Source organism: Gallinula chloropus (genome assembly GCF_964237585.1).
Source record: "Gallinula chloropus genome assembly, chromosome: 18".
NCBI classification, from domain to species: domain Eukaryota; kingdom Metazoa; phylum Chordata; class Aves; order Gruiformes; family Rallidae; genus Gallinula; species Gallinula chloropus.
In genome coordinates this window covers 4278308-4305000 of record NC_140103.1, presented here as the reverse complement: position 1 = coordinate 4305000, position 26693 = coordinate 4278308, and the positions used below count along the sequence as shown (strand labels likewise).

The 26693-nt window shown below is 42.9% G+C and overlaps 1 protein-coding gene across 1 annotated transcript in view; it reads right to left on the bottom strand.

The window, feature by feature from the left end:
- Positions 1 to 26693, bottom strand: part of NUP214 (nucleoporin 214) — a gene marked incomplete at its 5' end in the record, with an annotated part of 44299 nt that overhangs the window by 17147 nt on the left and 459 nt on the right. Inside the window, 26 exons of the mRNA XM_084272520.1 lie at positions 1567 to 1672; positions 3019 to 3127; positions 3779 to 3854; positions 6867 to 6975; positions 7924 to 8085; positions 8774 to 9019; positions 9352 to 9435; positions 9536 to 9621; positions 10095 to 10277; positions 10761 to 10864; positions 13045 to 13203; positions 13436 to 13585; positions 13956 to 14045; positions 14653 to 14744; positions 15397 to 15572; positions 16839 to 17292; positions 18303 to 18464; positions 20300 to 20423; positions 20931 to 20997; positions 21663 to 21769; positions 22350 to 22453; positions 23138 to 23201; positions 23525 to 23595; positions 24063 to 24267; positions 24521 to 24672; positions 25451 to 25646. Coding sequence (XP_084128646.1) covers positions 1567 to 1672; positions 3019 to 3127; positions 3779 to 3854; positions 6867 to 6975; positions 7924 to 8085; positions 8774 to 9019; positions 9352 to 9435; positions 9536 to 9621; positions 10095 to 10277; positions 10761 to 10864; positions 13045 to 13203; positions 13436 to 13585; positions 13956 to 14045; positions 14653 to 14744; positions 15397 to 15572; positions 16839 to 17292; positions 18303 to 18464; positions 20300 to 20423; positions 20931 to 20997; positions 21663 to 21769; positions 22350 to 22453; positions 23138 to 23201; positions 23525 to 23595; positions 24063 to 24267; positions 24521 to 24672; positions 25451 to 25646 — 3638 coding nt within the window. The remainder of the gene's footprint in view (positions 1 to 1566; positions 1673 to 3018; positions 3128 to 3778; positions 3855 to 6866; positions 6976 to 7923; positions 8086 to 8773; positions 9020 to 9351; positions 9436 to 9535; positions 9622 to 10094; positions 10278 to 10760; positions 10865 to 13044; positions 13204 to 13435; positions 13586 to 13955; positions 14046 to 14652; positions 14745 to 15396; positions 15573 to 16838; positions 17293 to 18302; positions 18465 to 20299; positions 20424 to 20930; positions 20998 to 21662; positions 21770 to 22349; positions 22454 to 23137; positions 23202 to 23524; positions 23596 to 24062; positions 24268 to 24520; positions 24673 to 25450; positions 25647 to 26693) is intronic.

The following is a 26693-nucleotide window of genomic DNA, read 5'->3' as shown; positions in this document are numbered from 1 at the left end:
CACTCATAGCAAGACAGAAATTAAAGAGGTTCCATTACTATTTCACACTAAAAATATCCTGTCTTGCAAAAATCCTGTGATTTTTCATAATAAGCACTGGGGTCCTCCAGAGACGTTCATTCCCTGAGGCTTTTAAAACTTCCTTCAATTCTCAAAGACCAGCTGCTGATGTAGAAGTCAGGCCACGTAATGAAGACATCACTGACAAACACACTGTGTTTAACATATGGTTTACAGACTGAGGCACTGTAGCCTGGGACAAAGGCAGGGTTTGTTTGCTTTTTCAATCTGAACTTCCATCTCTCAGAAGGACTATTTTAGCCCTTTGAAGAACACAGCAAGGCATTTGGGTAACATCCACTTAAAACTTGCAGAGAAATAGTTAAGACTGAAAGAAACCAGCCATTTGAAAGCGTGGTGTTCTGAAATGCTTAATGTTACCCACTTCATAAAGAGAAATTGACTTCAGTAGTAGGTAAGTAAAGGTGCAGAACTTCAAACAATCAGCTTTAAGGAGCTGTCCCTCTCCTCCAATCAAAGAAATGTTTTTGTCATCCCTGAGAAAACACTCCATAAGAGTGATCTCAGAGTAACTATACTTTCACTACATGTGCCTTGTTCTATATCATTGTTACATAACAGGAGTCACCAGATGGCACAGGGACTCTCTAGCTGCTTTCATGAACATACTACTTTCCAAGCCAAAACAGGGGATTTGTTTTACTAAAATAGGTAAATCAGCAAATTTGACCATCAGCACAAATTTCAAGTCCTAATTAGGAATTCCAGCCTGTCTCTTAAATCTCTGCTAATATTTCAAACCTGTCTACGTATGTCCAGACTAGAAAACCTGACACCAATCTCTTTGGAATCCATCTTCAGAGGTGACATGTGTTAATATGTTCAGGTTCTTTCTTTCTTTCTTCTCTGAGAGCAGAAGCTTTCAGTGTTCAACCTCTTCTCCTGCTGCTGTAAAGCCAAAGTTCATCCTTGCACGCCTCTGTACAACTTGCTAGGGATGACCTGCCTGCTACTGCTCTTTGTTCACTAAATAAAGAAAAAGGTTTAACACCAGCTATGCTGTGCCTCTTTTTCCTCTTAACTCCAACATACAAGACAGCATAAAGGTTCTTCTCTGACTCCCAGAAGCAGTGACGTGCACTCAAGGACAGTCAGTGAGAACACAGTGCATCACCCCATGAGTGGGTGCTCCAACCACAGTCACAGTCTCTAATCTCAAAGCGTCACCCAATGCTGAGGAACACAGCAATGCATGGCTTGTTCAATAGCCCACTACAGATAACTCTGAAAATAAAGCCAGTCCTTATTTACTCTTGATTTTCTTGATTAGTTACAGGCTGAACAATCTCAAAGCAACCAAATACAGCCTCAAATCCTCACAGACCTTCAGTCCTCAGTCACGCTGGCTTCCACAAGCTCAAAGATCTTTCAAGAACCCTGGTGCCCCCCACTCTACTATACAGCTTGTAAGTAATGTGTGTAGGTAACAGCTGATGCACTCATATTTAGCATCAACTACAAAGAAATGTTAACATTCATACAGACCCCACAGAAGAAAATGAGAATGCTTTGTTAAGCTGTGCAGTTGTTGCTGGAGCTGATGTCACTGCAGAAGATGTCGCAGCTGTAACTGTTTTCACTGCTCCTTGTCCTGTAAGTTACAAGAACAAGGATTACAAATAAGAAAGCAAGCACCTTGCCATCCAACTACCAAAAAAGAAAGGAACAGCCTGCCCAGAGAGGTGGTGGGTGTCCCATCCCTGGGGGTGTCCAAGGCCAGGTTGGATGGGGCCCTGGGCAGTCTTGTGCAGATCCAGGCCTGGAGGTTGGTGTCCCTGCCTGTGGCAGGGGGGTTGGAGCTCTGTGATCCCTGGGGTCCCTTCCAACCCATGCCATTCTATGATTCTATAAATATCTCCACACACAGATTGCAATTGTATCAACTGGAAACAAAGATTTTTTTGCCACTTATACCAGGTCTGGTATTTGTGCACAGAAACATTACTGCTGCTGTTAGAATGTCAGGGAACAGATGAAGTATTTAAAAAGCTCCAGGTAATAATATAGATCTGATCAGAGCAAAGACAGGTGTCATCTGTCTTGACAATTAAAAATGAAGTGATCATCAAAAAAGCCTTGGTACAATCTCTCAACATATCAAAACACATCTGAAATAGAAAGGAAGTGCTACCAAATTCAGGAGCTGAGATATTCAATAAACAAAATTTTTAAGAAGCATTTGCCAAATCAAAATGTGACTCCTAGCTGGGTTTTCTGCTTCTCACCCCCAGCTAAGAGGCAACCTACATCCACGGATTAAAGGCAAGAGACAGATTCCAGACATTTATGCAAGAGGCTTATAAAACCATGTCCAATACAAGCATTATTACCTAATATACATTAAAAATCAATTCCTTCCTTCCCTAACAGTTTCTTCTTCCCCTGTTTGCACTGAATGATGTGAATGGAGCTTCTAAGCTACGTGCAACAGACCCCAGTATTGCTTTGAAATTGGCCCAGTGCACAACAGACCCAGCACCTGATTCTCTCATTTCAAGCTAGTTCAGGTACTGCTGCGGTGCTGCTACAGTACAGAAATACTCATCAGACATCAACATATGAAACAATTATTCCTGTTACTTCAGGATGTAATCACTTTCCTGCACAAATGCAACAACTTCTCATGTTTAAAACCAAACCAGCAAATTTATCTGTTCTTGGTTTGCTGTCAAACCACAGCAGCCTTTGGTAGATGTGCTTTCGAAGTTTCTTGTCAAGGGTTATACATTCTGAAACTCTGAGGAGCTGTATCACTGAATCCTAGCTGCAGATGTAGGGACAGAATTCAGGGCCACACAGAAACCCACTTCCCCTCTTCTGTACTTTGTTTTTTCAAATTCTCCCAAGAGTGTCAGAGCAGCTTCACAGTGTCTTCATTTTCTGGACTGTACACCCTGATGGGTGCAAAGAGACACGTGGACCTTATTTCCATCTTACCTGATATTTTGCTGCCAGATGTTGTTGTACCAGATGTAGATGCCACAGGACAGGGTGAGCACACAGAGGAAGGTGGAGTCTGTCCCTTAAGTGTGCTTGTTAGAGGTGTCTAAAAATACAGAAGCACTTCAGGTCAGTGTTGTCTGTCCATTAACAAAGGTCCTTCTGATCCTGGTCTGTTATTACAAAAACCCTACGATGACTTAAGAATAAACTAGAGGAAGGTGGTTGAAGCACTTTTAAGTCCCCACCAGTCTTGACACTTAAATACAGGCTCAATACTCTTTCAACATGTCTCTTGTGGAGGCCAGTAACCCTCTGTGGGCAACAGCACAACAATTCCAGGAACAAAGACTGCTGCTCCATGGGGGTTTTTTTGATGTGCAGGCGTAAAACCTAGCACCTTGTTGACCAATAAGAAGTGTTATCAGTGGAATAACAGGATAGGTAAACTACGCTTTCCTTTGATTGCACAGCACATCTACCTAATACAGTTTGCTGTTAGTTGCAAGCCTTACTGCTGCAAGGCTACAGCCATTAGAAAGCCACAGATATTCAAAAGAGGAAAGGGAAGACATAACAGAGATACGCCTGGCATCACACTGTCGAGGTTGCTGATAAATTATTGGTTTGCCAAGAATGCAGGACAAGCTGTGGAGAGATTTTTAGATGACCTATTAACTAACAATTAAACCCCCAAACTGTGCTGAGCGTGCCCAGGTACAGTATTCCATAGGCAAAGGGTTCTGTATCAAGATACCTGTTTAGCTTGATTTGTAGCAACAGTTGCCAAAACTTGGTGGACCGCCTGGGCTGCAGAGTGAGGTACAGATGACCTGAAAAAGAAAAAACAAAGCATTAAATGAATGACCAGTCTAAAAGAAGACATTCTAATCAAAAAGCACAGCTTCCAGAGGTCTTGAACAACCACCATTATTAAAGATTCCACACACTACACCAAACGAACAAATCTGATTAGGGAATAAACCTCTTAAACGAAGCAGCCCCATTTAGCAGAGCAAGCCTGCAAATGTGTTTAAAGCTCTGGACTTAAACGATCAAGTCTTCTTCACACACTCAGCTCTGAAGAGAGTCAGGCCTTTCTATTTTACAGAGCTGATGAAAAAGCAGCAGGTAAGGAGATTACAATTTTATGCCTAGTGGATAACAAATTTAAGCAGCTTCCTTCATAGAGCAGAGCACAGACAAGCACATGCAGCTCTCTCAAATGCTGAGACAAAGCTGGGGATGAGGGGGGAAGCACTTCACATCTGTAAAGTGTAGTATAGACATTAATGAAGTCACAGCAAGAACTGCGATCAAGTTCACCCTTAACCTACATTAAGGGATTGGGAATTTAAATCACAAACCAAATTGTACATCCGAGTCCAGAGAACTGCTGCAGACCAGCAGCTCTTCTGCAGTGAAGAATCCTACATGCTGTGGGCCTTTAACACACAAAACTACCCTAACTTGGGAACAGCCACACAGTTTTAGCCTCTCCTTAAGACCCTGGATCACCAGCTTTAATGGCCAATAACAGCATCCTTCAGAAACATAAATCCAACACTGACTGCACGCTCGTGGTCGCAAAGGCCAGCTTCCTCTTACTCTAGCAGACTCTTTCCATCTTGACTCAGGACAGGTGTCCCCAGAGGCAATAAGCAATCTCTGTATCATAGAAAAGGCTGAAGGTGCAAATCCCAGACAATAAATGAACGTGGGATCAGAAATTACGTCTCTCCCCAGCGTAACATCTCCCAAACTGCATTTACTACATGGTCAGCTACAGGCCAGCTCACAGAAGTTTCCTACTACATTCCAAAGGAAGGGAACACACATGGAACTGTGACTTTGCATAGCTTGGACAGGGGTTTGGGCTTTGCATTACTAGTAAGTCCTTCCTTCCAGCAACAAGCACTATGTTCCATGGTCTGGATTTGCCCTCTGACCAGAGCAGAAGTAAAGCAAACAAGGAAAATTTCAGATGAGCACTGGAAAGCGTTCATGTTGGGAAGATGAAGCTGTATTTCCAGTTCATACAAACCCTCAACAAAGGAAACAGAAGATCTGTTAAATTGGTGACATGGTGGGACCTCTTCTCCAGAAAAGCTTCAAGATCACTTGACCCACAGCTTCTCTGGTAAGACCATGAAAATCCTGGATTTGATTTCAGTTATGGAGAGAGGGCTTATTTGTACTGAAAACTATATATGAGCAACTGGACAGGGACCACCAACACACCCAGCCACAGGCCACCAAACAACTGGTAACAGCAGAAAAACCATTACTGCTTAACAACCCAAAGAGTGTGCTGTGGTGGTAAGAGACAGCCAGGATGCCTGAAGTAGCAAAATCTGATTAATTAACTTTGTGGGGTGAATGCTCTTTATTTTAGTGCTGAATCTGACTGGCAGGCATAGGTTCATTTGGGTAGAATTTTTTAGAGTATATTTTTTATGAGGTCAGCTATAAAATAAGACTGTAAAAAGCCTTCGAGGTATTAAGCTAGCTGGTGCTCTATAAATTAGAGATCAATCAATATTGCCAGTCTAAAACTACTTGAAAGTAAGACAGGTCTTTAACTACAGTTCAGGCAAAAACCAAATCTCAGATATGTATTGCTCACTCCCATCCTTGCAGAGTACAGCCAGCATTCTACTTCTTTCATCACAGTTATGATGAAACAAAAGGGGAAGAACTGTTCCTGGTCATACCACTGCTTTAGGCAAAACTTCCCAAGGAGAGTTGTCTGCAAATTTTACTTTGAAAAGATGTATCTTTGCCTTTTCCCTTCTCACTTTATCACTTTTAGGAGAACATAAAACAGTAAAAAGCTCCCAAACTGTTTCCCAGTTAATACACCAAATGCATCTACAATTCCATACGGACTTAAGATCAGATGTATGTGGTGAGTTTATTCTGCTTTATGCAGTAAGCCTGACTTTGCTCGGCCTTTTCTGGAGCACTTTTGTCTCCCCCATGAAACAGCCAGGCACTATCTTGGTCTTAAGCAATAGTAGGAACTTCAAGCAAAGACAGTTTCAAGGTCATTATGATGACAGGGAAAAGGACTAGTTTTGTGGTTGGTGACAGAGACTGGTGATAAGACAGAAATCTCTGGAATGAGCTGAGCTGGCTGTTGTCTGTAGGAGGCAGAGAAGTAGGAAAGCAGAGCGTTACAACTAACTCACAAGAGAACTTAAATTCAAGGTTAAATACCAGAAGACAATGCTCAGAAGCAGCAGCTCTGTATTTTTCCAGTCATCAGTCCCTACTAACACCCAACCCTTCAGTCAAAATTCTGATCTCATTTCCAGAAAAGCCAGAGCACAGTTCTTCCAGCCTCAGGGGCGAGTCTGGGAAGAGACAGAAGAGGCATAACTCCAGAGAAAGTTTTTCTCTGTAATGGATGACAAAGTAGAGCAGCATCTGGACAGCTTAAGGCCACAGACCACACTCAGTGACAGAAGAGTGCACTTCCCTCATAGAAAGGAGCAGAACAGCGGTAGTGACTGCAGAGATACCAGATCCAAAGTGTCTATTAGCAGTAAAACCACTGGATCCCAAAAGGAGAGGAGGCACTAAAATGCTTTTCAGACTAATGGACAAGGAGGTTAATAGTGGTCTCATCGTTTGTTCAGGACAAGCAATTAGCAAATCCTTGAGTGACCTGGAAAGAAAATATTTCTTCCTTTCATTCCACACACTCAATACTCTTCTTTAAACGCACTCACTTCAGGTTTTACATACTCAGACCATGTAAAATACTTCTACTGCTCCCCACCGGCAGATGTGCTCTATTGCAAGTGCTACCGAAGGCCAGCAGAGCGAAGGGGAGCACTCACCCTATGACAGTGGAGACAGCTGGGGTCAGCGCATTGGTCTTGAGTTCTCTCACATTCACCACCTGGGGAACATTCTTCAGAGTTGATTCAGTCAGGGAGGTGCTTACAGCTTTAAGGGGAAAAAGAAGAATGAGAAAAAAGTAAGATGATCCCTTTTTTTAGGATTTCATTCCATATAGTGCCTATGAGGAACTCCAAAAGCCATCCTTCCAACTTTCTAGAAGGTATGTGGTGTACCTGACCCAAAACATTTGGTATCTCAGCCTTCAGTAGGCGCACCAAAGAACTGGGCAGCTTTCTATATAGTTGGTACATTTCTCATTAGCTGATCAAACCTAATTGTTCTAATGAACTTTCCATTACCTTACCCACACTGTAACATTTCAGGGTAACAAAAATGACCCGTGTAGTTACACCCCAGCCACTGCCAGAATTCATGTCACATTCTGCACTTATGCTCTCCCCAGGCAAGGAAAATAAACTAATCTGATTTCTCCACCAGTAACTGAATTTTCTGTTCTGCACTAATGCTGCAGCACTGGGGAAGCAGTGAGAAACACTGAAACCATTCTTGAGAAAAGCTGAAATTGGGGAACCTTTCTCCTGTCAACACAAAACCTTACAAGCAGGTCCAAGGCTTAACTCAACAGTTCACCTTTAACTGACCAATATTAAAACTGGTTTACAATTCAGATCTTTAACTGCATGGCTAATAATGAAGACTTATTAATGCAGTGTGACATTCTCTCACTGCTCACCAACAGTTTCCTGCACACAGATCGATTGTTACACCAGGATCTCTAAAGAGTCATCGACATTTCTGCCACTGCACAGATGAGAAGGGGCACAAAGAAACCCGATGTGGATGTTTCTCAGGCATTTTGTCTAGTAGATTACAGGAAGTAAGACAAAGAAACACTGGATAGCTCAGAAGTGCAACAAATATAGATCTATGTCACATTTTGTTTGACAACCTTCTCCTCTGAGAGCACTAAATTCCTGTGAAAGCCTCGTTCAGCTGCTCAGAGGTCACTTGGGCAATTATCCATCCTTTTACCTGGGGACTGGTTAGCCATCTGCCTCCGCAGAGCTGCAGCAGCAGCTGCCTGTGGTGCTGGAACAGTGACAGTGGGAGCAGGGGCCCCATGTTTCACAGTCTTTGTTGCAAGCATTGTACTGTCTGCTCCTTGTGGTATGATTCTGTTCGAAGACACAGGCACTAAAAAACAAATAAACAAAACCATTACAGTTCACTGTATCTCTACAAATCAGGGAGACTTGAAAGCCTTTCCTCTAAACACACAGCTTCCTTCTGACAAGACGGACGCACAGGCCTTTTAGACAATCAACACAATCTGTCCCTGGCAGTTTGTGTATCCCAATGAACTGAGCAAGCCTCAATAGCTGTCATTTCCATGCATTAGATGACTTTTGGTTTGCTGTTACAGACACTTCTGCTGACACCTTATTTTTCTCTCTGGCTAGAGAGATTAAAAAACCTCACTTGCACAAGGAAAACTGAGTGTATACAAATGTAGTTTTTACTGTGACTCAGAACTCCTAACCTCAGCCACGCCAGTCAAATGCAGTAGTACTTCACCCTCCTGATCTTTGGACATTGTTTTAAGAAGTAACAGCAAATTACTGAAGGAAGGTGATGCTTATCTATGGTAAATACTACCTGAAAGAAAGAACCTATCAGAAAAAAACACAGTCAATGAATCAAGACATCTCAGTGCTTTTGGCTCAAGTTCATGAGGTTACAATGAGACTCTGCTAACTGCTTCTGGAAAGCTGGCTGTGTAAATCTCCACACTGCAATGCAATTTCTCCAGGACCTAAAGCACTGGCAAAGGATATACTGGTTACACACACAGAATAGGAGAGACACTAGAAAAACAACCCACACAAAGATCCCAGGGAGACGTGCTGTTTCCCAAAGGATGGAGACTGAGCCATCAAACCAGGCTGGACAGAGGGAGTTCGGACCACAGGAGCATGACGAGGGACTTGGACTGGAGCAGCCTCCTCTTCCTGGTCCACTGCCTGTGTATCTTCATTCTCCAGTGACTGGGAAACTGAGGATGTTGAACTGACTTCATCCAAATCTTCATAATATCTTGTAGACAAGAAGGCAGATCGGGACAAGTTTGCTGCAATATCAGAAACAAAAATCACACAAAAATTTGAGGGAACAATCCAGCCTGACAGCCAAGAGGAAGACAAGCTACTTTAGGATGCTCTTCTGCTAGCTTGTTTTAATCCTGCACTGATAGAATCTGACTTCTTAGCTGCCAGGAAAGGCAGCCTGCAACAGGACAGTAACGGAAGGAAATTCTTACTGGAAGCAGATGGGGGAAACAGGAAATAAGAAGCAGGGGTTGAGGAGTGAGCTGCCAAAAGCTAATTTCAGGATTAATTCCCATAGCAGGTAAGTCACCCTCCTGGAAAGCACCTCAGGCCTCTACAGTAACTAAAGGTTTACCTGGAGCTGTAGACCTAATTGGTGGAGTTTTCCTCTTGGCTAGGAAATTCCTCAGCTGAGCTTGTTTCACAGTGGATAATTTAGCTAGAAAACCAAAGACAGCTATTAGTCTGTAATCAAACTGCAAGTCAGAAAAAAGAATTCACATTTACAGTGTGAATGCCAGGAAGAAAGAATAAATTACCAGGTACTTTAGGCAGAGGTTTGACAGGTGATTCCAAGGTAGATTTCATCAAGGCACTGCGCAGGCTTTCAAGGTCACTGTCAAAACTGGGACAAGGCAGAGCAGTGAAAAATCATGATCAGCAGAAAGAAACCAACCAGATCATGAACAGCAGGTGACCAAGGAAGCCACTAGAACCACTGGCTTCTCTAGATACTGTGATATTTAAACACATGCATTTTTAATTACTTTGGAAGCTCTTAAGAGCCATTCACTTCTTGCCCTGGATTCAGACAATCAGTACGTCAGCCCAGAGGCTCTATCATCCTGATTACTATCAAAAAACCCACAAAAACAAAGTTAACTTTTAGGGGAAATTTCTGACAAGTACTGAAGTGCTTCACAGAATACAACTACTGAGCTTCTCTATCACCTAGGCACGCTTAGTATCATTTTTAGGACATCCTGTCCTCCCACACCATGAACACCACATCCACAGGACATCATTCTTTAGATACACCCTTGCACGAGCAAGACAGAAGGAGTGTCAACACCACTCAGCAACTTGTGTTTCACATACCTCTGAGTGCTGCTAAGAGAAGATGTATCACTGGGAACACTCCACTGAGATGTCCGGTTATACAGGCGGAGCTGCTGCAGGCTGTTCACGAGCTGATTTAGCTTCTTCCTCTGCTGACTGATTATTTCCCGGTTATTAGCCAGGGTGTTAAACAAAGTCTCCCGCTCAGGAACTATCAAACACCTTAAGACATCAGATGAAGAGACAGGGATAAGGTCCATTCTATACATCTGGCCAAAAGCAGGCATGTATACACAGAGTGGTTTAGAAGTTCCAGCTACTTTGACCTCCATGAGGTCAAACATGCTTTAGTTTGAACACCAAAGTAGTTCAGTTCATCTCAAATGTATACTTCTCCTTGGAATATGCTGCACATATATTCATTTTGCTCATTTACTTCAAGGTGTTGAATTTATTTGAGAGGCTTCATTAGCTGCTACCAATGGATACATTTGCTTTCTATAAAGCTTAGTTTTTTATAAGCATTATTTACACCATACACAGATGTGAAGCAAGTCAGACAGCCTGAACCTAGAGCTCCCATTAGGTGTCTTAGTCAAGCTTCACTCCTAAACTCCCTTGAGAAAGATCATATTCTTAATTGATTAGAGACCAAAGCCCAATTCACTGACATGTTCCTCCAGTATTCCAGTTTCAGATACTTACTTCTGCTTCCTCTGCTGCTCCAGATGCCGATCCCACTCCAAGTCCAGAACGTCATTCACATCCTGAACAGCAAACTTCACATACTGGTGCAGGCGCCGGATTTCCTACCATGCAAAATAAACACAGCTTTTAATTCACTTCAGCTGCTTCAGCTAAAACTGAGATTTCTGAAGGCCCTTTGAGCTTGTTCAGTGCAAGACATGCTGCACTTTCCCATATTTCTGCCTGGAAAGTTTCATCAGTACAACAGAACCCAACATTGTGAAAATCGACTTATCAACGAGGTACACACAGGGCTTGGCTTGGATGTTTTATCCCAGCTCTCAACTAGAAATAATACTTTCTGTAATGTTTATAAAACATTGGTAAGTCTTTACAGAAAGGGTTTTACCAAACATCAGGCATTATACAAACCAAACCTTCTTCCAAACCTCGTTTTCAGAGGATGAGTCATTTGGTCCCATTTTACAATGCTGAAACTTGTAACAATTATAGCTGATCAAAGCTGTGCAGGCTATTCACATGGCTCTAGGACAGCAGAATTCACAGACTATGATTCATTAAGGAATCAGAAATGCTCACAACTTTCACATTAAGGCAAGGAATTAACTTGATTTTTATAGGTAGGAAAGAATAAGGAAACCAAGAGAGGCACAGAGAGAGTAAAGTGACAACATAGTTGCATAACTGGCACAACATAGCCAGAGACCTCTGGCTGCAAGCCCTGCTCCCTAAACAAAAGCAGTGTTCAGTCTCATTCTTGTTGTCTCTCTGGCCTGTCATGGCATGAACATGTCTTAAGCTCCCATCTAGTAAAAAGGAAACAGAAAGTGCAGTTGGTTTCAGCTGGTGCCAACAGAATGTTTGTTTGAATACAATGAAGAAGCAGCCAGGTGACACAGCTTAGGAAAAGTTCTACTACAACTATTTTCAAGCTTCAGACTGAAATTCTAATGTGACATACCCAACCTGAAACCAAATCCAGTCTTACTGTGAGCTTACTGTTACTACCAAGCACAGGTCTCCTCTCTCCAGTAACTATACAATGCTTATAGTAGCAACTCTCTGGGCAGCAAATTGCTACAGCTGGACATCAAAAAAGCCTCAGGGTCATTAAAACTTCATTGAAAACTAATAAATGAAGTTGACTAAGTGAGTTTGTCTGGCCTAGGAGAATAGGGATGATGTAGCTGGAACGAGATTTAAGAGTTGGACTAAAGCCCTTTCTTACAAACTTTCAGAAAGCTGACCTGAAAGCTCCCTCCCTACACCCAATCCACTTCCACTTCTCTCCATGCTGTTACTCTTTCCTCATGGTCCTTTCTCTAGATCAGCAAAACCAGTGTGTCAAGATTATCCTCTTTCTGAAGTCACAAGCCTAAGCTTGAAATGTCACAGAGGTATACTGGACATCAAAGCAGGCATACAGTGAAGGCCATGAATCAATCCACAGAATCCAGGCAAATATTAAGAGATCAGACCTGAAAGGAATTGCTTCACATCAGCAGATTCCTAGTGACTCTGTGTGGACACTCTTGATACTGTAACAAAGATGACATTCAATTATGTCTTCAGCCTCCTAAGTCAAACTCCTTGAGGGAATTTATCAGGGTATAAGAGAGCAAGTATCATTTGTAGGAGGCTTTCGCTCTATTTTGCTTAGGGTTAAATAGCCCTCTCATCACCAGAGCTCTGATAAAAACAGTGCTTCACCTCTAGTTTCTTTCATGTCTTTTGAAAGCATCTTTATGTACTGCTGGTTATTTTCCTTTGTGCCCCAGCTTTTAGAATATCATTTAGCTTTATGCTCTGCCATCCATGAAATTAACCACACAATTCTCTAAGTCATAATAAATCATCAAACTGTTTCATAATGCACTTGCTGAAGATGAAAATCATTCCAAGAACTCTTCCACCAAGTGCTGGAAAAAGCCTCACATTCTTGTAACTGAAAACCCTAATCAACCACTACAGGCTGAGAAGGAGCAGGATGTCAAGAGTCACCTCCTAAGCTTAGAATAAACTTGGATCTCAGGTGAACTACTTCAGCAGGGGGGTTGAATCATCACTGCAAATAGCAAGAACACAGAGGAGCTTTAGGAGCAGATTTTGAGCACGTTTTGCAAACTCATGGAAAACAAAACTCAATCACACTTTTACTAGACTACACTGAAACAGCAAAAGCTGAGGGCAGAACTAAACTGCTTGGGTACCTGCACACACAAATCTCAGTTTTATTTTATTTAAGTCTCTAGGTTAGAATTTGGGCTGACATGCTTCATACCTGAAGTTGTGCTTCACTCTTAGGATCCAAAGGTTTCTTATAGATCAAGTTTAAATACCCCAAGCTGCGATTCCGTTCATTCTGTTCTCTCGCTTCTTCTATCCCTGCAAATCCTTCCAGCAAGGTTGTCTTCAGAATACTAATATCTCCATGAAGTGACTGCAGATAGAAATAGAACAAATGGGATGAGGTAAGTAACATTTTCCCATTGCCACCTCTAGCACAGGGGCTTCTGAAAGTGTCTGCCTGACAGCACAAATGCAGGTGTCACCCCCACATCAAAGCAGCAGCATCAGATGTTCCATCTACGTCGCTTCAGCTTTAGCAGGTTATATGGGAACGACAGGTGAGGAACCTGGGGAGTTCAACAGTTTGAAGACACTCTGCTCACCTCTGTTGTCTCTTTAATTTCCAAGAGGAAAGTGTGAAGATCATCTGACTCAGTTCGTAACATCTTCATTTCCTCTGGAGTACCCACTTGAAAACAGGCTTTGGAAGTCCGGGCCTTCAGCTCCTCCATCTCCTTTTGAAAATGTGCAATCTACAAAGTCAAGCAGAAAAAAGCACAGCCACTGAAACACAGCAGGGTCTGGAACAGCTGTCACAGATCTTGGATAACGTCTCTAATACACCACAAACACCTGCCACTCTGCAGCCAAAGCAGGACATTCTTACTGACCCTTAACAGCAAAGAACACTCAATTCCAGCACAGTGACTGAAATTAAAGGTGACTGAACAGGACACACAAACAACAATTAGAAACCAGGCTGATTATCTTGAGAAAAACTTCCACTTTGATTCCTAAACTACTGACAGGCACCATCAGAACATGGGTGAACTGAAAAGGTCTTTGTATCTATGCTGTGGTCTTACTGCTTCTAAAATAAAGAAAACAGCTTTAAAATCTCACCTCTTCTCTGATTCCTGCTACAACAGGATCTGAATCCTTCCACTGGTGGGTCTGTTTCTCTAGAGCTGTGCTGGGGAGTGCTGATTTGCCCTGAAAAAAACAAAACCAACCAAAAACCAGTGTTAGGAATCCATCCTTAGCAACAGGGAGCTTAGAATATGAAGAAAGGTCTGCTGTTAGAAACTCCATTCAGACACCAGTCACCAGGAAGACAATTATCATAAGCCTAAACACTAGTTCCACAGTGAACTATGACTGGTACATGTGTGTTTAAAGTAGGACTGTGGACTAGATGGAGACAACATGGCTAAAACTTCATGAAAGCAAAGGAATTTTGTGTGTGCTGCTCTGTATTACCATTTTGCTTTTAATATCCAACAAATTGTGTGTCTCTCTCTATACACAGACAAGGCATCTCTTGACTTCCTATTAGCTTGGAAAGCTGTACACCCTGGTTTCCATAACGACAAGAAGAATTAGTTTCTACAATTCTGATTATGACAACATACATCAGACACAGCTCTCAAGACATGCAAAGAACAGAGTTTTAGCCCCACAAATTTGCTGCTATTTTAATGTCAAAAGCGGGCTAATTCTTTGACCAAGGAGTAGTCACTCAGACCAATGAATTCCAAGCAACTCATTGTCCATCAAAAAACCATTCACCCTCTAATGAATCCACCCAAGTTCCCATTACCTGTGTAGAGCTTGGCTTTGCTGCAGCAGGGGTGATTTTGGCTGGCTTCTGTAGTAAAGAAGCTACAGGTGTATTTTGAGCAGGACGTGCCGCTGGAATTTAAAGAGAAATGGTCTTGAGAAGACAGGTTGGGATCAGACACAACCACCATCAGCACTGTCAAATCCAAAACCAGCAGTGGTAGGATTCCATGAGCTCCAGTGCAAGAACACCCCTTCCTTCGGTCCTGTTTCACTCCCATCCAACTTCTCTGCTAATAGCAACAGCCATCACTCTCCAGTATCTGGCTGCATTGCTCCTCAAGGAGCTCAAAACCCCCAGTCACACAGTTCTTTGAGAGAACAGAATATTATTCTGCTAACAAACAAATGCTAATTTAGTCACTTGTTTTCACCTGTGGCTACTTCAGGTGCAAGATAGGGCACCGATTTTTGTGACTGCCCAGAAACATTCTCAATCAGAGCTGTGCTCCAGAGCACTGAAAACACCACAACTTCTGGAGGAACTTCAGCAGTTGAACATACTCATTTCACATATGGCTGGGGGAGAACTAAGTGCACAAATGGGAAAATGTTGTGGTTTCAGTATTGAGTCCATCACATGATTATAGTGTGCAAAGCAGGAAGTCTCCACATCAGTAAAAGCAGCAAAAACCCCTAGAAAAGTCAAATGAAGCTCACTATGTCCCAAAACTCTGAGAGCATTGTAAAGCATTGTTCCCAGCAATATATATCAGACTCCTACCTGTGGTGGGCGCAGGGCTTGAAGCCTTCAGTGACGTTGTAGGAGCAGCTGCCAGGGGTGTGGACTGGCTCAGGGAACCTCCAGAAGCATTTTTTGAAGCGGTTGAGAATGAAAACATAGTGGAAGTGCATTGACTACTGCTGCTAGTGGGAGAAGAGGTGCCTACAGCAGAGAACCTGCAAGACAAAGAACATCCTTCAGCTCTGACATGGTCCTGGTTGTTCTTCCTCCATCCAAAATAAAGCAGTACGTTATAATGAATTAACATCCTCTGCAATCAACAACTCAAGCTCCAGATACAAAGTAACAAGCATAGATTCTGGACAACAACGTGAAGGATCCATTCAGGATCTTTTCTGAGGATGTAGAACCACAAAGACTGCTACCATAAACCCACTGAGCAAGTCAAATACCAGCAAGAAGCACTACCCTGCTTCAAATGCACCTCATCATTTCCAACCAAAATGCCAACTACAGCAAATCCGAGCTGCCCTTCAGCCTCAGCCTTTGCAGCAAGGCTCAAACAGAAATTCTGCAAGAAAACAGGAATTTCTACTCAATCTGCAAACTCAGCTCCTCAAGGCAGCCAATTTAAATATCCAGCCAATTCGCAAGCGTATCATTTGCTTTATACACAAAACACTAAATTTAAAAAGCTGTATGAGCCACCATCAGATCCTGGTGCAGGAAAGATTATTCTAATTGAAAAATAATCATTTGAACCATCAGAAATTTCTTGTGATACATTTACATGAAAATTGCTCTCCACAGAAAGCAGCTCCAATTAACACAGCTCTGTGCTTTAAGCCATTCTTTCTAAAAGCAGAAAACAAGTCTCAGGAGTTGGAGGGAAGAGTGGGTATGTGAAATCTGAGTACACTCATCACTCAAATCCATTTTGCATAGTTCCTAATCAACGTTAAGTTTTCTTTCAGTTGGCAGGAACAAGCTTTGAATATTCCAGATCCTGTGTTCAGTGACCAAGCACCCATTTAAGAATAAAACCAAAATGTTTGGCACTTTCTCTACTGAACACCGGTGCCAAAAAGAAATCCACAAACTATGGATACAGCTTCCTCACAGCTCCATGAGTTACTCTTTAGGTTGGGGGTAAGGAACCTTCAATAAAAATTCAAAAAAACTTGTGCTATCACCACCACACCAAATACATCCAAGACATCCAGGATTTCAGATCCCAGATACCACCCCTTGAATAGTATTTTGCCCATGAACAAATATAGCCTCTAGCATGGGAAGCACTATGGATTTTCACAGCCAAGACAGCTATGTCTTGGAGAAAGAGAGGCTTCCTCAGTGCTTTCCTGGGAGCATGAGGAACAGCTGTGAAAGCTCCAGAAATCATCTTCAGAACTACCACCTGTTGTCCACACCTAGAGCAATTTAAGTATTCAGCCACTGCATTAACTATTAAATCTATTTACTTCTCATTGAGGTTCACTTTGACTGAAGAAGCTAAAGGGGCAAAAGATATCTTCTGTGCAACAGGTGTTGTGGAGAGTGCTGGCCCCGGTGAGCTGTCTGCGGCAGGTTTAAAGTTCATGGATCCAAATGAGAATGTGGTGGCAGTGGCTGTAGTGCTTGCAGAAGAAGCAGGAGTCATGGATGCCTTAGGAGAAGCTGAGGAGAAAGAGAACGTTGCTGCTCCAGTCTGACTGGGAGCCAGGGATTGCTTGGAGGCATCAGTGGCGAAGGGGTATGGTGGAGGATCACCGCCTGTGGTGCCAGGCATCTTCACAGTTGAAGGCATAAAGGAAAAGGTAGCTGCTCCAGCTGCTGCAGGAGGCTGACTTGAGGAAGGGGCAGCAGGAGCAGCACCTGGTGCTGTGTCAGGCTTTGAAGAAGTTGGAGGGGTGGTCGGAGTTGTGGCAGTGCTTCCTGCAGGAAGACAAACAGAGGAGGAAGAGACTCATTTGGCTGTACTGACCAATGGCAGAAGGTACCACATGGCTACATGCTATTTGCCAGGGACAGTTAAACATCATCTCACTCACTGGACAGACAGTACAGTGAGGAGGAGAGAGGAGAGGGCTGGGTTCAGTCCCCAAACCCAGTAAGTGATATAGAAACACACACAGTCCAAGCCACGATCAACACTACAGCCTGTCTAGATTGATATTGCCTGGAACTTCCTGTGAAAAGGCTTCACCTTTCCCCATTGATTTCGATGAGGTTCCTGCCATCTCAAATAAAAGAGGCTGTCAGCACACAAGTCAGCCAGTGCTGCAGAGGGGCAGCCTGCCAAACAGAAGCATTCTGCTTGGAGAAGGAGAAGCAAACGCTGGGTTTGCAATTAGGAGTGCGTGCAGACAAGGGAAACAATCAGCTTACCTGCCCACCCCACCATAGGAAGCTGCCAAGACATGTAAAACTCAGATAAAACTGCTACTCTTCACCTGCTAACACAATTTTCACAGTGCTGCAGAAAGCTGTTGTTTAAACATGCTTCTGCTGCAGCCAAACACCCTGGTTCTTATCACAGCCTGTTGTGGCAAAACACATGAAGGAAAGCCATCACCTCTCTGCAGCAGACAGACCGTGCTCTGGGCCCACACAGTGCTTGATCCTTGTCTCCAGGCAGAGCCTGCAGTCCCTGCTGTGGTTCCAGTCACACCCCAAAGGGCCTTCTAGAATTTGTCACTGTTCCCCAAAGGGTGATTCCATAATGGAATCTAAGTCCACAGTGTGCAGAGTGCTTGAGATAATTTCACTGATGTGCTTGTAAAAGAATAGTCCTGGGAGCACAAAACACCCAAGAACTGCTCCCCATTATCACTACAAAGAAGAGAAGTATTTTCTGTGATCACACCCATGGACTACCGAGCTTCAGATGAAGATGGCAAAGATCCACAAACACAAGTGTTTCCCTAGCCCACCAGAACACTTACCTCCTGATTTGGGAACTCTCTCCCCTACTAACAGCAACGGCTCCGGGGTCACAATAAGCGACCTGACCCCTGGGTTTTGATTGATCATGTAAAACGGGCAGAGGACACCATCCGTAGAGAGCAGGATCAGAACTGGAGCTGGGGGAAGGGTCTTGTCATCACCTGCCAGAGACAGCATAATTTAAGTCCTGCAGTCAAAGTTTCCTGTTCACTCCCTGTTGGCACTGGCACCTCCACATGACTTGCTTAGCACAATGTTTCTTACATTTCTCCCTTCTTGCTTTCACTTGCCTCTTTGTTCCTCTGCTTCCCTGTGAGTGCCCAATTCTCTTTTTCCCTTCCTATTCCTGACTCTGTGCGTCATAAATTAATAAATGAAGGGTTATTTTGACACTCAAATGTCATCTCCTGAATGACAAAGTCCAACTTTCAACCAGGAGTTCCTGTGCCAAGCTTTTTCATATTTTGGAGTCCTTTTTTTCCCACTTATATGCCATTCCCTCCTCTATGCCCTTCCACAATCCCTACGTTCCATTGGCTCCTGTCACATCCTTAACATTCATACACATTAAATACAAAAGAGAATGGCTAGATAGAAAACTTCTTAACTTTAAAGAAAGCCAACAACAAATATCTAGGTGATTTTAACTCTGATAAAATAATTGCATCCTGCACAGCTACAGCTTTGATCCTAGAGTCTGCTTCAGTCTGAAATACTGTCAATGGAGTTAAAGGTCTCAAAGCATTCCCTATAATTCTTTAAAAAACATAAATAAATCCACAACTGTTTAAGTTAAACATTGCCCACCATCACCCCACAACCTAGGATGGAGGGAAAATCTGCTATAACCATGGTGCTTTGTTTATTGGACAGTGCTGCAGACAGACATGTTTCTCTACTTATTGGTTCTTCAGGAAGAGCATCTAGGGACGGGCAGTTTCCACACAGGAACAAGCTCCAGGATAGATGAGATTCCTTTACAATCCAAACTTAATGCCAACTGCAAAGCCAATTAGTGGGCAGCCAAAACCCAAGCTGATTGCACTCTGTGAGAGCACAGAGATGTTAGCAAAAAGCTTCTTCAAAAACCTGAAAACTCTGAGGCAGCAACCTGGGCTTAAAAAGAGCTGTCCTGACAGATTCCTTAATCCAGTAACTATAGATTAACAACAAAAATGCTTCTAACTCAATTTTGCATTCAAGTACAAAGTTTGACCTCAATTCCCTTCTGTGGTTTTCATTCAGGTGAAGTTCTCAGTTAATCGGCACCCTCCTGTGCTCTTCAGGAGCTCTTGACTACAGTACCTTCCACTCTGCCCGAAGGCATCTCTGTTTCAATCTGTCTCTGGGTTTCAAAGGAGAGTTTTCAGAATTCACTAAGGTACAGCACAATAGCTCAAATGTACCTTCAGCCTCTGACAAGGCGCTTTGAAGATCCTTCAGGCAGCACAGAGGGTACAGCAACAATGCACTGGCTATATGTAGAGCACAGCGGGGTTCAGCCAGTACAGGCCCTGTGCTTTAATGCAGAATTAAAACCTACACATTCACCTAAACGATCCTTGCTTTTCCTGGCTTTGAAACTAACCCACTTTTCCTTTAGCTCAGTGGAAGTGTACTTCACCACAACACAGTTCTACAAAAGGATATAAGCTGCTACAAGAATAAAGAAAACCTCACAGGCAGTTTGCAATTCCTGGTGTTAGAATATCACTCCTTTAAACTCTCTATTATCCTAGCTCTGGGAAACAGACATAACTCAGGTGCTTTATGCCATGTCTGTTAGTGTAGTACACCAGGCTGCTGAAAGCACTGATGAACAACCCTATTAAACACTTTGCCATTTGAATCTTTACACAGAGGTAAGCCCACACCTGCTGTGGGCTTGGTTTAAAAAGGCAGGATGCATGTTAGTGTCCCTTACAGAACCCTTCAAAAACTTTCATGTATTTTGCTATTATTGGATTATTCCACAAGAAAGACTAACAAGACTTACTGATGGGGATGGGCATATTACTGGTGTAGTCTACAGCAACACCGACAGGCAGAGTGTCATCACTTTTATCTGTCACAGGAAGTTCTGCTCTGCTGGAGTCCTCCAAAACCCACGATTCCCAGTTCTGTGAAAAGGAAGATTATTATTTTGACTGCTGCTTTCCTGGGACCAGCCTCCTTCAGAATTCCAGCCTCATACAGACTGTAAAAAAGCTAGAGAGCATTTACTTACATTTGCCAGATTAACAAATGCCAAAAGTCTTGAAGACTGTCACAGTCACAATGTCTAACCTCAACTGATGACCTCAAGTGAGTCACTTTATTATAGTGAATTTGATAAGATTTTGAGACTGCCAAGTGAATTATGAAAAAATGAGTTGTGTTTCTGTTTATCCTTGTCTTTTATGTCACTTGTATCTCTTGTTCATCTAAGAATTATGCTTCTCAAGATTCTGTACAACTCAGATGTAAAGAGAAAGGGGTTTGGTTGGTTTTGGAGTGTTGTGTGTTTTGGGGTTTTTTTTTGGTTTTTCAATCTCAGTGTATTTAGAATCTCATCTAGGTTATACTTGCTTAGATTTTCAAGAAAGAGGAGGTACATATGCACAAATCCAACAGGAACAAAGTATTACCTGATCACCTTGCCTGGCAAGAATACTGACTTCTGTGGAAGCTGCTGAAGCTGCCAGAACTAGATCCCTGTAAGCATGGACACAAACAGGTTAAAACCAGCATAACAATCCACAGCAAGTTCTCCAGCACCACAGTTTGTTACCATCTCTCCAATTCATAACTAAAAATATAATTATAACGATATGAAAATGTTTTTTCCTCCCAAGATGAGGGAAACACAATTTGTTGTGTCACTGTAGAACTTTTTCCTGTAGAACTGGGGTCTTTTGATGGTTTGATTTTTTTTTCTTTTTACTCCTTAAAAGGAGTCACTGGGGCTGAAACCCTCTGCCAACCAGCAATCTGACAGCAGCTGTATCATTATAAATAATGACCAAGTCAGGTATTTGAAAAGCTAGGAGCAGCTTCTTCACACAGAGACACAATTAAACAAGACAAGACAAAAGGTCACACTTTACCCAACCTATAACTTACAATGAAATTGTTATGACAGATTCTAAACAGTAATACATATCCTCACCAGGCAAATGAGTACATTGGCAGACAGACAAGGCACCCAGGAGAAGTTAGCTGTACTTAGGCAAAGCATTTTCACAATCACAATTTCATTTGTCCCATATTCAGGTATTAATATGGTTTACAAAAGGGAGGAATACAATACACTGAGAAGAACTGGCTACTCAAGAGCTCTGTAACAAGAGAAACACTTTGCTGTGATTCCTGCCACTCACCATTCCTCAACATAGTTGAGGAAGTAATGATGTTGCCTCTCCGTGCAGCTCCCATAACAAGGCTCCATGAAATTCACAAACTTCTCTGGTCTCTTCTCTTCCTTTTTCTGCAAGGTAAACATTGATAATTCACCTTCCAATGTAAAAATCAAGTTATCTCCCATAAATATGGCCCTATCAGGGTACATCAATAATTGCCACAAGCTTCAAGAGATATCAGGCAACAGGAGATCGCTTCAAAGACAAAGAACAAAGCAAATAAACCAAAACCCTCCGCCAAAAGATAAACAGGCAAGAAATAGGTTAACAGAGGGTTTAGATCCCACAACCCCACCCCCAGCAATGAATAAGCCAACATCAAGAGCATATCATCAGGCCTAAAAACATCCCTAATCTAGACAAAGAAAATATATCACAGCTCCACATCAGGTAGGGTTTTATTCCCAAGTGTGCCCTTCAGAGGCTAAAAGTCTTCATGTCTGCAGAGAACAGGTTACTGATGGGTTTTCAGGTGGGTATTACTCCCTCCACTCAATCCCCCCACAAACCCAGCCCCAATTCACAGCAGTACCAAACTCACATTCTACATGATGCCAATGTGACTAATAAAAGCAACCTGCCATTGTAATAAACAAGTTCAAAACCAAACAACAAACATTTCTGTTGCAGTGATTTGCTGGTACTTACAGGCAGTACAGCCACCACCACTTCTGGAGGCGTTTCCAGTGTCCCATCTGCTGCTGCATACACAATAGTGAAGACATACGTGCCAATCCACAGGACATCAAGAACTGAAAGAGAAGGAAACAAATACCTCACCCAGAAATATTTCAGAGTGATACTTCCTTCTTCCTTGATTTGAGCGGTGCACAGCACACAAAGGCAAAACAAACCAGGAATCACTAACTTCTCAACTATCCAGATAAAGGATTGCAATGATCTGACCACACATCACCAGTCTTATTAAGTAGAAAAACTATTTGATCCCAGAAATTGAAAGAACAAACCAAAAGAATACATTTGACTTGCTTGATGACATCCCAGGCAACACAATGCTATTTTGGCATATCCAAATTGTTTCTGCTTCTCCCAACTTGCTGCCTTGACATTTTATTGAACAGTCAAAACGATGAAATGAAACTCATACAAAATATGAGAACAGGATTTATACCCAGAAATCTTCATATTAAAGAGACACTACTTGTGACAGTACTGTCTATCACATCAGCAAGCAAAAAAAATAGCTTTTAAAGTGTGTGTTTAAAACATTCTAGGTACAGTCAAGTACTCTGCAGACTTAATTTTTCTATGCACGCCAGAGATAAAGCATATAATCATTTCCAAGTATTTAAAACTCATATTGTAATTACATAACCAGTGCAGTATACAACTGCTATAACTAAAACCATTCTGAGGAGGAACAAGTAAAGTATTTTGAAAGAGAAAACATGTTAAAAAGAAACAAAAAGATATACCTTTAACAGGATTGTCCGAGTCGTAAAAGGGAGGACAAGGGATTACTTTCTTCTCCTGTAGATTCTGCAAGTAAAATTCCTCTTCAATGCAAAGAAAAAGCCAATAAACAAAGCTAACAGCAAGTTTCACAGAAATCCTAGACAACTGGTTTAGAGCAGCTCACCCACCCTTTAATAATCATCACGTGGCACTCTGAAATCATGGCTTTTTCTGTGCAAGCCTTAAATTAAACCCAGCATTTGTCTAAGACACTTGAGTATTGCTGAAGGGCTTGGCCAGCCTCACACAGCTCACGCCATGTGCCACTCGACCAAATTCTATAGCTTGTGTTGCAAAGAAAGTAAAGCAAATTGCAGACATGAGGCCTTGCTAGCAACAATACTTACAGGTAGATACTGCACCACAGTGCCATTTTGCCTCCCTACAGCCAGTTGTTTTCCCTTTGGACTCCAACACACTAAGGAAAAAAAAGAGACTTTCATTAGCACTAAGGAATGGGAGAGTTACGGGGCCCCACAAAAGCCAGGACAATAAATTAAGGCAACAATTTGTCCCCTGGGGAAATAAAAAGCCAAAATCTGAATTCAACAGGGAGTCACCCAGTCACAGAGAAAACAAGACTGCACGATTAAAATCCAACAGATGATAACTCATTTGCATGCTTCCTTAGAAATGACAGCCAAGCCTGAAGCAGCACAAACCACTGGTGGGCACAAGTGACACCCACAAGATGCTGCTCCTCCAGTCAACTGGGAATGAGCAGTTACACTCTAACACAATTTCTGAGTCTTAGAGAGTTTAAATTCTTCTTTTACATGAAGAAATTTAAGAAACCTCCTCCCCAGACAAGCAGCCCATCTTTTCACACCCATCAACCTGCTTCATCGCCGGACACCCTGCACGTTATCCAAGGCTGCCACTCACCAGATGTAACAGCTACAGAGGAAGGCAGCGTGGCATAGACCTTCACAGAGTCTGTGACCTGCAGCACAGAGATGCTGCCATCGGACAGGCAGATGGCCACCATGGCAGGACTAGCAGGGTTCCACTTCAGGTCATTGACCGTGGCTGCGCTTCCCGAGTCCTTGGCCAGTTTGTGATAAGCAAATGCACGTTTCTGCTGCTTGGCCTTTTAGGAAAGACAAATATATGAGACAGGGGAAGCTGAGGACAAAACCAAGTTCCCCCAAAGTCATAACCCACAGTATTTTTGACTTTCCTATAAATTAATGACTGGTAAAAATAAGCAGCAGATTTTGAGTCTACTGAGCAAATCCTTTACAAGACAGCTCCCCACAGAGACACACAAATTCCCAGCCAAGGTATGCCTCTCCTCCTGCTGTAACTTCAAAAACAACAAATACACTTTGCATAGGCTTTACCTGATTTAAAAATGTTCTGACATCAAAAAAGCCAATGAAGGAACCGATCTCACTGGACATCATACAGACAGAGAGCGTGAGATTATCACAGCTCAGTGCCAGGTGCTGCACAGGAAACTTCATGGGAACTACGGTACTCTGAATGTTCTCAGCTTAAAACACAAAAGGAAAGAAAGAGAGAATGAAGGAGATAAATTTAAATAGCAAGGATTGTTCTTTTAAAAACAGTACCATTAGAATGAAAAAGTCACCAGCTCCATCAACAGCAGCTGTGAAAGCTAACATGGAAAACCTGAGCGACAGCAAACCCCTTCATCCCTATCCACACAGTCTCAAGAGTTGCCAAATTCCTAAGAAAAGTCCTTCCTCAGGAACCTGGAGGAAAGGTAAGCAGGCAGGTTTTTGGTTTTACTTGTGTATGCACATGAATACCTTGGATGGTACAGTTACTAATGACAGCGGGAGAACACAAACCATTGTGCACCTGGGTGTATTTTGCACTCAGGTGGTGAAGCAGCAAGTACTTTCTCCTTTGCAGGACAGCTGCTTAGTCAGAGCGGCCAACTAAGTGGGAGAACTCTGTCCTTCCACTCACACACATGCCTGCTGCACACACAGGCTGACAGCTCAGAGACTGGCTGCCAAACAGTGTGTGGCTGTAAGGAAAGGGGGACATTCTCAGTCATGCTCAGTCTGGCACTCAACACAGGTGTTGAAACCTGAATGACACTGGAACAGGAGCAAGCACAGAGCATCCCGGTGACAACTGTACTTCATTTCAGCCAGAGCTACAGCAAATACCAGAAAATGTGGTAATATAAATGCACAGAGGAACATGGGAAGGGCTCTATGAGAAGCCAAGAGCTCTGTATCAAAACAATTCATACAAAGCTGTGTCTGCAAAGATCACGAGACATAAATCTGCCTTACCAATTGTGTTGGGGTCTTCTCCTGGCTGGTTCTGCATGAGAAGGTTTCTAGTGTGAAACACCTGCAGGCTGGTTCCTCCACCAGCAAAGACCAGCCCATATTTGTTGGACACTGCAAGGAGACTGGAGCGCTCTTTGGGAAGATCATCCGGAGCATCGAAGATACGGACCTTCTTTAGTGCTCTGAACTGAAAGTCCTGTTGTGAGAGAGTTGGAAAGTAGCTGTACCCTTTTCCTCTGGCAAAAAGGAATAGTTTGCTTCAGTTTCTTTAAGATATTAAGTTGAAAAGCTGCAAAACACCCACCAAGGTAGAGTCCACACCCACCCTGTTGCTAGCCATCACATTTTCTGTCTCACCAAAGAAAAACTGAGGTCACACCACACCTTTTCCATTGGCTGAATCTCTCTTCTACCCACTGCCTATGTTCATAGAACCTGTAGAAGCTGAACCTGTCCAGGACATCCAACCTCCTCAGAAACACAACAAAACCAGCCACCACATACAGAAGAGAAAGAGAAGGGAATAAAACAGAGATTCCACACACTCAAACAAAACTTTTTGCTCCAAAGCTACAAGCCACACATCTGCTTAGATGCATCTCTGTTTGCTACTGTAATTTATGACAGAGAACATATGACACACACCTCCTCAGTAATTAATCTGTATAATCAGACTTATTTTTTGCACCTGCTTCTCTCCTAATTTACATTGCCCTTTTGTAAAAGGAGGAAGAAAAAAGCAGGCCAAGAGATAAAAAACTCCAAAAACACAAACCAAACTGAGAAACAGCAGTTGCCCTGTTACCACACAAAACCTGAGGCTTCCCTTAGGAAGGAGGCTGCCTGCCCAAGGGACCAGTGGTTGAACAGAGCGCTGGATCCAACCGCTGTAACTCAAATCAAGCACCTGAGCTTTATTTCCAAATTACTGCCAAAGCACTAAGTGCACCCCTGCAACCTGAGGAGGCTGCAGAGCACAGAACCCTTCTGCAAAACAACCACCCCAAGTGCTTGTTTCCAAAGGTGAGTGAGCAGAAAGACGCTGCACAAGGGCTCACAGGGGACTCAGGAATCCATCCCCGTGCCTCCACTCACACAGTGACACCCAAGAGCCACAGGCACCACACCACAGGCTCCGCTTCACGCTGCCCCATGGCAGGCAGCCACACGGCTGCTGCTCCCAAAGGCAGATTCCCAGCACAAGCCAGGCTGCCAGGACCCACAAACCCGTTACTCCCTTCCC